General features: G+C 37.5%; 1 protein-coding gene across 1 annotated transcript in view; it reads right to left on the minus strand.

Moving 5' to 3' along the window:
• Window positions 1–4,369: 4,369 nt before the first annotated feature.
• LOC143227538 (chromatin-remodeling ATPase INO80-like) overlaps window positions 4,370–12,319 on the minus strand; it is a 57,699-nt gene continuing 49,749 nt past the window's right edge. The window contains 2 exon segments of the mRNA XM_076458975.1: window positions 4,370–5,012; window positions 9,761–10,009. Coding sequence (XP_076315090.1) covers window positions 4,900–5,012; window positions 9,761–10,009 — 362 coding nt within the window. The 3' untranslated portion in view covers window positions 4,370–4,899.

Below are 12,319 nucleotides of genomic sequence, written 5' to 3' on the forward strand. Positions count from 1 at the left end.
ACACAAGAACAGTGTCTAAAGAAATGTTTTAACACATGTACATAACACAAGAACAGTGTCTAAAGGAATGTTTTAACACATGTACATAACTCAAGAACAGTGTCTAAAGGAATGTTTTAACACATGTACATAACTCAAGAACAGTGTCTAAAGGAATGTTTTAACACATGTACATAACACAAGAACAGTGTCTAAAGGAATGTTTTAACACATGTACATAACACAAGAACAGTGTCTGAAGGAATGTTTTAACACATGTACATAACTCAAGAACAGTGTCTAAAGGAATATTTTAACACATGTACATAACACAAGAACAGTGTCTAAAGGAATGTTTTAACACATGTACATAACTCAAGAACAGTGTCTAAAGGAATGTTTTAACACATGTACATAACTCAAGAACAGTGTCTAAAGGAATGTTTTAACACATGTACATAACTCAAGAACAGTGTCTAAAGGAATGTTTTAACACATGTACATAACTCAAGAACAGTGTCTAAAGGAATGTTTTAACACATGTACATAACTCAAGAACAGTGTCTAAAGGAATATTTTAACACATGTACATAACACAAGAACAGTGTCTAAAGGAATGTTTTAACACATGTACATAACTCAAGAACAGTGTCTAAAGGAATGTTTTAACACATGTACATAACACAAGAACAGTGTCAAAAGGAATGTTTTAACACATGCACATAACACAAGAACAGTGTCGAAAGGAATGTTTTAATGGTTGTTTTTTGCCGCCAATTCCATCAAAAGTACGTAACGTTGAAGGAGGTATAATTACTGCTTACCACTAACATTGTGTAAGTGTTTCGTTCGGTCTGTTCGTGAATTTACCGAAGCGAACGAGGTAATTAACAAAATTACTGTTTTAATTATTACACGGAGAAATATATCCTGGTTGTAAAAGAACACTGACTTCCTTCTGTTTTAAACCATTTTAAAGTCACCGAGCCCACGAGAAAGAACTAGAAACAAATTAAGGTTTTCTACCTATTCACGTACACCTAATCCAGCGCAGAGCAAAAAGTTCACGAGAACGTCCTCAGGGTAGAGATATATCATCAGTCTACGTAACGAGTTGCTTAGCTTCGTGAAAAGTAATCACTTACTCTCGTGCCCAGCGTGTTTCAGTGGTGGGTTGCACGTGCTCCCGTTGCTAGGTTACAGTAGAGTCACGGCAAAAGCTAAACATTTCCAAGCTCAACGTGTGAGTTTGGGCAATGTATTAATACGAGAAATGATTTTTTTCGGACGCTTTCATGGGATTGTTCACATCAAAACACAAAAAACAGTAACGCGTTAATATATACACAAAAACGGCTCGTTTCACCTGACAATGACCGAAGAAGGTCGAAACGTTGTTCGTTCTTCTATGTAAAATATTTTCTCAACCCAAACGAGCCGTTTTGCATATATATTTCTCGACATCACTGAGTAATGCGTTAAAGTCGCCATACCACGTTACGTTTTCACAAGGTGTGGTCAGCCTATCAGAAAAATGATGACCTATGGTGACCAGCTGAACATAATTTTTAACTGAATGAGGCGGCAAGGGTCAGGGTCAACGCAAATCATCTCCTGTATGACTTGTTCATTCTTATGTTTTATAGTTCCACAAATTCGAACATCCTGGATCCTTTTTTTTTTTTTTTTTTACAGTTAAGCTCAACCCTACACAACTGTCTGTTTTGCTGTGTCCGCCGATTTTCGCCTTACGTGTCCGCAGACATGTCGCTGAGCCATTTAAGGGCGCTTTTTTGTTGATAGATTGTTTTTATTTCTCTTAAGTGTAAATCTGTACTGTGGGATAGATGCTCTGTCCCTACTGTAGGAATAAACTTCTGAATGCTTTGCGTCATAAGCCCTCGAGCTTGCTACTAAGCCACTTAAGGCGGGGCTAAAATATATACCACGTTTGGAAGCAAAAACAGAAGCTATTCGTATATATATTCACCTGTACATAAACCTACAATTAATGACGACATACAATTTGACATTTAAACAGCACGTAATTGTAGTCAGTGTCTACTTTCCGTTATCAAACAGTGAATCTATACAAAAACATTACGATTTATCATTAGCAAACCTACACAATTATACACAGAATTCAGAACACGTTAAAATTAGGTTTATTTTTCCCGTCGAGTTGTTATTAGAATAAAATTCTTATTATACCCAAATTCTGTCTGAATATATATAAATAATTTTTATGGGCAACAGTGTGCTCATGGCCGCCCACGAGTGTGGTTAAATTTTAATGAAAAAATTATAACATTGTCATGTACGCTACATCGCATCAGATCATTTCATATCCACGTTAACAAAATCCCACTGATACAAAACGGAAGTTCGCCGAAATAAATATATATAGATTTGACACGTGGAAAGTCGTGAACCATGGCGACATCTGTTGGTGAAGACTAACCGTTGTCATGGCGGACAAAATTAGTTATCTCATCGCAAAAAATGCCAATCATCGTAGCTGTTGCAACCAACGGCCATTGTAAAAGTTCACGTGAAAGCAGACCACCGGTCAATCATTTCCGATAGATAATGAGGACATAGGAAGTTAAAAATCTCTAATAAGAAAAACTACAGCTATTAGCGGGAAATCGTACAAACTTCTCAATTAACCAGCATAAATAACGTGAATGCAACACATGTCAATAGTTTAAGCCCGCTGGGCCCGTTTCCATAGTGAACCAGAATTAGTTTCCATATGTAATTTTCCAACTGCTCTAGACGACAAGAGTACAACATAAATTGCGTATTTAAATTCTTGAATACGACGGTTGAAACTTGCCCCTACTATTCAATGACTTGAACATCTGGTGTTGGACTTAACAGTTATCTTACTTTAAAAGCTTGTTTCGCGACGTTCTAACAGAAGTAGGGCAGTAATTAGTACAACAGAAATCTAAATTTACACCTCCAAGAATAGCTACGTCTTTAAAGCTTGTTTCGCGACGTTCTAACAGAAGTAGGACAGTAATTAGTATAACAGAAATCTAAAATTACACCTCCAAGAATAGCTACGTCTCTACGTCCTAACTACTGATACCGACGTCACCTAGCGTTGAAACTTAGGATTAAAGTAGGAGGATGAGGTTTCTTTTTTGTTCATATCGAGGACCTGGTGGTCAAAGCGATCACTAACTGATGAAACGTTATCAGATGTCGACAATCAGCTGTTGTTTAGAACATTACAAAACGCCCATTTAACGACTGTGTTACTACTAGTGTAGTGTTTGCATTTCTTCGAGTAACTTCCACAACATCTAGAGAATACAAAGCAAACAAGTGACGTGGTTTCACTTGTTTGTTTCTTACACTCATCAAATTACAGAAGTGCTGAGCAAGAAAACTCTTCTGACAGAAAAACGACACCTGGTGTATCTCGTGAACCACTCGAAACTTACAATTCTATCGATTAAAAACAACTAACAAATGTCAAATCATTTGATTTTTTTTTGTCTAAAGGATGCAATAATACAAATGGACTTTTGAAAGTTTTGCATAAATACAACGATTTATATGAATATGGATACAAGACAATGAAACATTGGAGGCTTAGGGCATGGATTCATTCTAATGGTCGATTACACTTGAGCATTGTCAAAAATAATTTTACTAAGAATTATAGTTCTAACAACGGCTAGCAGACGGTACAGCTAAATTCTTGGTAAAACTTCAAATACTCAACAGCGCCCCCTAGTGTTGAAATAATGACATTCTGAGTGTTGGCACCTCTAAATTCCAATCAAACCACTTGGGCACTGCGTATGACGATAGAAGAAACTGTTATATAACAATGTAACGTTAGGTAGATAATGGTTTTAATAAATGCTACAAGCGTACTGAAACTATAGTTGTATTGTGCTACACTCTAGGTACTTGTTTATAAAGAATGTTACACGAGTAACATCATAACCATATAAAAAAAGCCACGTGTCGGTCGATCACGTTTGATTTCTCCGAATTTTGTAAGTTACACAAGCCTAATCCTACCTTTTCTACAGAATTACTTATTTTGTAATTTTTGTTGAATTCATTTGCTAACGTCACCGTAAAAAGATCCTAAATTTTGGTGCATTTTTTGCTATATAAAATCCTATCAGGGAAGGAGAGTTTTTATACCAAGGTATTTTTTAACGAGTAAAATTAGCAAGTTTTGAACAATGATCAACTATTTACAAAAAACATGGTTAAAAAAACAAACTATTGCAGCAGTACAATTGATGTGAATATAAAACAGTGGTCAATGGGAAGAGACAGTCGTTAGATAGATATTTTTAATGATAGGCTGTGGTTTCTCGAGTAATGTATTTTATCAACATCAAACGACTATCGTATGAAACAAGCAACTTTTAATTTCATATCTGAAGATGATCTCTGTACAGTCTAATAATGTAAAAGTGTATGTCTACCTCGCGATCGAATCTACAATGGTTTCCAAAGTCAGGTTCGCGCCATTTGTTCTTTGGAAATGTTCACTTGACAAACACACTAAATTTATACACACGCACATACACTATCAGTACATCTCCCGAACAGAGTTAATATTCTACACTACACGTTTCAAAGAAGTCTCTGTCCAGAGAAATTTGACCTTGCTTGTGTCCACTTAAACACAGTCTTACACCAACGTAGTTCAACTTAACAGGCTGGTTGACCACGGCCACGTGAACTGTCCACTGGCCTTTGAGGGGTTACAATCACCTTGAGCAAACGTAAAAAAGCCTGATATAGTCCCCCTTTCCAATTTACACGAAACCAGTCCTGCCAGAAATGACCAGCCCCTTTCTGCTGATCAAACTAAATATTATTAAAGAGGGCGCTACTGTGGCGAGTTCTGTACATAAAATCCTAAAGACGTTGATGTCTTCACTGGTTCTGCACTTTGGCCCTCTGACGGCGATTTCTGACTATGATTGACTCTAGGTGGGCCACGATGACCCCTGGCAACTCCTGACCCCGTCCACGTACTGATCCTCGACCTAAAACAACAATATAATGAGTACTTAAACATTGTGAAAATAGTTGCATAATTAATCCTAGAGACACTTGTATAAACTGAAATTTTGTTTACAATACAATTACAGAATTAATTTACACAAGTTCTGTATTGGGCCCTCAAATCTTTCACATACGAATTTGTTAGATGAATCCCTTTTCGACACATCGCGGTAGTAAACAAGAATACCAGGCTATTAAAGTTGCTGACACCCGACTTTTGCTATCACACTGTGAGGAAGAAGTCCAAACCACTGCTACCACACTGACAAATAAAGGCCAAAACTACTACTAACATGCTGCTCTATGGTGTTAGATTAATAAATCCTTGCTGCAAGTTACGTTTTCTGCTGTTTTCACGGTGGTACTAATGCTTTGTTGAGTACCTTTTGTAACCAATAACAGTATATTAATGGTAGAGCCCTGACAGCCGTCCAAATCGAAGCTTTCTGATTGGGTGAAAGTTTCTTAAAGAAATGTTCACAACTTTGGATGGAAACTAGGCTATTCTAGTGTAATCACTGAATGACCAGCAACGGTCATTTGTCCAGTCTGAAGGCAGTTTGACATGCTTAACAAAATAATAGTCCAACTGTGCTCAAGTCCAGTACCTCACACGTTGAAACTGAATTATGTGGATAAAAGACACGAGTACCAAAGGACCTAATTACCTTCCTAACATATCAAGCGCCCCACAGCGGTAGCACTTGGTAAAATAATCCTGCTTCTTCCTGTTACATACAACTTAGTACCACACACAGCGATTTTCGGTTCCCCTTCCGAACACCACTGAAAACACTCAACTTTCACCTGTTGTAAACCGCTAAAAACAAACCACACTGTCGGTTCATTACGTCCTCAGAACACTAATTAGCCACATAACGTTATCTGAGTTCAGATTAATGGGAGAATTTAACGAACCTTTCTAACGAACGTTAAACGTACTGGAAAACTTGTTGTAGTTACTTAACAACTAGACGTTTAAACATTAGTAATTTCTGGATCATTTAAACAACTTCATAATACCAACGTACGTCATGTATTGTCAACAATGATGTCTGTACCCTGGTTACGGAGGGCTTCATTAGCTGTGTTTAAAAAGCTGCACATGCAGGTAAATCTCAACATTCGCTTTTGAAACGACTGAACACTATTATCCACATTTTAAAGTGACATTAAACAACAATAATAAAAATGTATATTATTGTTGAATGGTTCTTAGCATGACTGAAATACTCAACAATTACTCTTTGTGGTGGGTGTTATAAGTAGCTCAGAGATTTGTCTCAGAGTGTAACACAATTAAGTCCACGAAATAATTTCACGTATAAGGTTAGCCCAAGTTCTGCCCGTCGCTGTGGACGGGCACTTTTGTTTGTCAATAAATGCAATCAGCGATACTGGGCAACTTTGTTTTATGTTTCTTTTGAAGACTGCATGCGTTTATATTGGATAATGTCAAATTTCACCTTTGAAAACCCAGTAATCTAGATTTGGATTCGGACCAAAACTGAGGAGGCCTCTCCCATACTGACTTCCCATTTGGTCTAAAATTTTCGTGTGCTTCGGTCTGTTAGTTCCCGAGATATGTGCACATCACTGGAAACAAGTACTTTTGCTTGTGTGCGTGTGTACACACCCACTAGTATCACTGACATTATAAATATCAAAACTGTGTACGTCATCAGCGCTCTTGTTACAAAACCCTCTGACACAACAGTCAATATCAAACATATTACAACCCGAAATACCATCAAATCAAAATTAACAGTAATTAATAGGCCCATCCTGTCGGATTAATGTCGGTTTCTGTATGAACAAGCAATACTTGTCGACGGATAAAATATTCCTCGATTAAAAACTAGTTAAGAAATGTATCATCCCTAACTTGTATATATATTTTTTGGAATTAATGGCTGTAGTCCAGATTTAATGTCATCAAATGTAGTGTATATAAATTTAATTAAAGGGTTCACTAAAACAAACTGTTAACTCGTATAACAGTGAATTTCGGAGCCCTATTGAGTCGAGTCTTGAAGATGTCCTAGGAGAATGTAGACTTTAACAGCACAAATAAATTAATATTTCATATTAACCGAGAGGGCTTATTCATACGAAGCCTGAGGCCTGACATAAACCACATAGGATCGGGTAAGTTTTCATACGCTATGACACTGTAGAAAAAGAATTAACCAGCGATAGTTACCTCTTACAAATCGTGGACGACAAAAATCACGATACGTTTTATACTTGAAAGTAGAAATGTGCGAGCGCCATCTATCTTCCAACAGAAAAACACATCACATATAAACAAAATGTAATTTACCTTATTTTGAAAGACGTAGAAAGGTACCAGATTAATTTCGTCTGCAGATAAATTGTTACTTTTAAAATGTAGAAGTTATTTAATTATCTTTACATATCTAGATTCCAGCCTACATATTTTTTTTTTTACCAATTGGAATGCCGTTAACATTCGTTCGAATACCATAAGGGATTGTTTTAATTTTATACATCTACCAACGCTAAAAAATTGTCAAAACGTGCTACAAGTTCAGTTTTCTTTTCAGTAAAAGTAACAAAGTATTTATAGTCACTTAATGATGAATTACGTACACTCACTGAAGTGGTAAGTTAACTATGATTCATTCCCTTGTTTACACTTTCTATAAAGTCAAACGTGAAACTTAAAACACCACCACAGATTATTACACGTTTTTATCTTGTCTGCATCCAAGTGGAAAAACGGTGTACCATTGTTGGAATGCAACATACCAGTATCCTGTTTGTCGGTATAAACTTGTTTTCACAGCTACATATTGTCGGTATTTGTATCTGTCGTAATTATAATATTAACTATAACGAAACACCTGAAAAATAGACCTCGTGACTCAATGTACGTACAAACTAGGGTATTTAAAAACAAAACTCAGTTTAAAGAAATGTTATAATCAAAGAAGTTAAACTACCACACAACCTATGGCTAACGTTTTATAACACAACCAAGCCAATACATATTAATTAATATCCATTGTAGTGAACGTAAGATATGAAAACATTCTGTCAACAAATCAGCAGGTTTAATAAAGGCTGCCTATGTGGTCAAGCAAGCTGCACTAAGTGTTTTATTTCTGTGTGTGAATGCTGCTTATTTTATATTATATTTCCACATATATAAATAAACATAACGTCTAGGTTATAATCTTAAGGGGAACTCAAAGGGAGAGGCATTTGGCCTGGGCTTCTAACTCACGCGCTTGTTGTTTTACTTTAATTATGTCAAGTTTGGGGACTTGTCAAATAATGTGCATTACCGTTATTATGAATTAAACACACAAAGCTACACAATGGACTATCCGTGCACTGCCCACCACTGGTATCAAAACCTGGTTTTTAGTGTTGTAAGCCCACAGACATACTACTGTGCCACTGGGGACGACTGTCTTTGTTTTCTTGTTGGTTTTTTTTTTAATTATAAGAAGGGCCATAGAAAAAATAAAGTGGACAGGGCCTCTCTGAACCTCTAGAAGGACCTAATCTTAAGACGTTTTGTATCTTACTAATCTGTTGTGAGTTTTGAAAAGGTTTTCCTAAATGTAACTGTGGTAATGTAATTTAAAACTACACAGCATTCAAAGTGTCACAATGTCCTTCTGTCCATTCTAATATCCAAACAATTTATTTGTATCTTAATTCATTAGGTGTTCATGTCCCACCAACAAAACTAAATACTTTTGTAATCCAATAAATATGTTACTTCATCAATACTAAGACAGGTAATGTTAAAAAATAATCTAGTCTAAAGCTTTCATTTTTGTTTCCAAAGACTTAACACATAATATACATGTAACACCATCGTAGGTCACCTCATGGGCATTTTACACCCTAGTATGACACTTCACGAGCATGTAAAAACATGACGCTTCATGAACACTTAACACAATTGTAGGTCACGCGATCAGCACCTTACACCTTTGTACAACACTTCATGAAGATAACAAATTAGTGACATTTTTTAACACTTATGTTAGTAGTATGACACTTTACAAACACTTAATGTCTTAGTGACATTTTTAACACTTATGTTAGTAGTATGACACTTTACAAACACTTAATGTCTTAGTGACATTTTAACACTTATGTTAGTAGTATGACACTTTACAAACACTTAATGTCTTAGTGACATTTTTTAACACTTATGTTAGTAGTATGACACTTTACAAACACTTAATGTCTTAGTGACATTTTTAACACTTATGTTAGTAGTATGACACTTTACAAACACTTAATGTCTTAGTGACATTTTTAACACTTATGTTAGTAGTATGACACTTTACAAACACTTAATGTCTTAGTGACATTTTAACACTTATGTTAGTAGTATGACACTTTACAAACACTTAATGTCTTAGTGACATTTTTAACACTTATGTTAGTAGTATGACACTTTACAAACACTTAATGTGTTAGTGACATTTTCGGAGCATTTAACATAATACAGTATTTCACAAACAAGGAAAACTTAAGAGAAAAATTATACAAGAAGGTTCCTAAGTTGTTACTTTTCCAGAAAATTGACCATGGAATGACTTTAGGAACTGTTATACAAAACATCCAGTTTCTGTTAAACCAGAAATTTTGTCACCAGAGATGTGAACTACAATAAAATCAGTCAGGGCTACTGAAAAAAATGTTCAGTAAAAATTGAGTTTGAATTTATCAAAAAACTAACCTGTTCCAGAAGTACTTCCAGATAAACCATAACTATACACAGCATATGCTGATTTGCCAGCCTGGGCAGCTGCCATCTCTGCTGCAGCCACGGCTAAAGTACTGACTCCACGACCTCTTCCTCCACGCCTGCCAGACCCTCGTGGCCTCCCCCGGCCACCTCCACCTGATCCACGTTTTATCCCTGCAGGAGAAGGGGTTCTGAGAGTAGGATCCAATGATGGGTTAGATGTCTGACTTTCTAAGAGTCCTATAGGTTTAAGGAAAGAAAACAGTTTTGTTGTGGTTATCTCAACAGCTACGTGAATGTCAAGCGAGGAGTAAGCAAGCTATTTAGTTCTCACTCTACTTACCAGTCTAAGAGGTTATGAAGCTATTTAGTTCCCACTCTACTCACCAGTCTAAGAGGTTATCAAGCTATTTAGTTCCCACTCTACTCACCAGTCTAAGAGGTTACCAAGCTACTTTGTTACCACTCTACTCACCAATCTAAGAGGTTATCAAGCTACTTTGTTACCACTCTACTCACCAGTTTAAGAAGTTATCAAGCTACTTAGTTCCCACTCTACTCACCAGTCTAAGAAGTTACCAAGCTACTTAGTTCCCACTCTACTCACCAGTCTAAGAAGTTACCAAGCTACTTAGTTCCCACTCTACTCACCAGTCTAAGAGGTTACAAGCTACTTTGTTCCCACTCTACTCACCAGTCTAAGAGGTTATCAAGCTACTTAGTTCCCACTCTACTCACCAGTTTAAGAAGTTATCAAGCTACTTTGTTCCCACTCTACTCACCAGTCTAAGAGGTTACCAAGCTACTTTGTTCCCACTCTACTCACCAGTCTCAGAGGTTACCAAGCTACTTTGTTCCCACTCTACTCACCAGTCTCAGAGGTTACCAAGCTACTTTGTTCCCACTCTACTCACCAGTCTCAGAGGTTACCAAGCTACTTTGTTCCCACTCTACTCACCAGTCTAAGAGGTTACCAAGCTACTTTGTTACCACTCTACTCACCAGTCTAAAAGGTTACCAAGCTACTTTGTTCCCACTCTACTCACCAGTCTAAAAGGTTACCAAGCTACTTTGTTCCCACTCTACTCACCAGTCTAAGAGGTTACCAAGCTACTTTGTTTCCACTCTACTCACCAGTCTAAAAGGTTACCAAGCTACTTTGTTCCCACTCTACTCACCAGTCTAAAAGGTTACCAAGCTACTTAGTTCCCACTCTACTCACCAGTCTAAGAAGTTACCAAGCTACTTTGTTCTCACTGTTCTCACCAGTCTAAGAGGTTACCAAGCTACTTTGTTACCACTCTACTCACCAGTCTAAGAGGTTACCAAGCTACTTTGTTACCACTCTACTCACCAGTCTAAAGGTTACCAAGCTACTTTGTTCCCACTCTACTCACCAGTCTAAGAGGTTACCAAGCTACTTTGTTACCACTCTCCTCACCAGTCTAAAAGGTTACCAAGCTACTTTGTTCCCACTCTACTCATCAGTCTAAGAAGTTACCAAGCTACTTAGTTCCCACTCTACTCACCAGTCTACTTAGTTCCCACTCTACTCACCAGTCTACTTAGTTCCCACTCTACTCACCAGTCTACTTAGTTCCCACTCTACTCACCAGTCTACTTAGTTCCCACACTACTTACCAGTCTACTTAGTTCCCACACTACTCACCAGTCTACTTAGTTCCCACATTACTCACCAGTCTCAGAGGTTACCAAGCTACTTTGTTCTCACTGTTCTCACCAGTCTAAGAGGTTACCAAGCTACTTTGTTACCACTCTATTCACCAGTCTAAGAGGTTACCAAGCTACTTTGTTACCACTCTCCTCACCAGTCTAAAAGGTTACCAAGCTACTTTGTTCCCACTCTACTCACCAGTCTAAGAAGTTACCAAGCTACTTAGTTCCCACTCTACCCACCAGTCTAAGAGGTTATCAAGCTACTTTGTTCCCACTCTACTCACCAGTCTAAGAGGTTACCAAGCTACTTTGTTCCCACTCTACTCACCAGTCTAAGAGGTTACCAAGCTACTTTGTTACCACTCTACTCACCAGTCTAAGATGTTACCAAGCTACTTTGTTACCACTCTACTCACCAATCTAAAAGGTTACCAAGCTACTTTGTTCCCACTCTACTCACCAGTCTAAGAGGTTATCAAGCTACTTAGTTCCCACTCTACTCACCAGTCTAAAAGGTTATCAAGCTACTTAGTTCCCACTCTACTCACCAGTCTAAGAGGTTATCAAGCTACTTTGTTCCCACTCTACTCACCAGTCTTAGTTCCCACACTACTCACCAGTCTACTTAGTTCCCACACTACTCACCAGTCTACTTAGTTCCTACTCTACTCACCAGTCTACTTAGTTCCCACACTACTCACCAGTCTACTTAGTTCCCACTCTACTCACCAGTCTCAGAGGTTACCTAGCTACTTTGTTCCCACTCTACTCACCAGTCTAAGAGGTTACCAAGCTACTTAGTTCCCACTCTACTGACCAGTCTACTTAGTTCCCACTCTACTCACCAGTCTCAGAGGTTACCAATCTACTTTG

The sequence above is a fragment of the Tachypleus tridentatus genome, chromosome 9 (assembly GCF_004210375.1).
Source record: "Tachypleus tridentatus isolate NWPU-2018 chromosome 9, ASM421037v1, whole genome shotgun sequence".
NCBI lineage: Eukaryota > Metazoa > Arthropoda > Merostomata > Xiphosura > Limulidae > Tachypleus > Tachypleus tridentatus.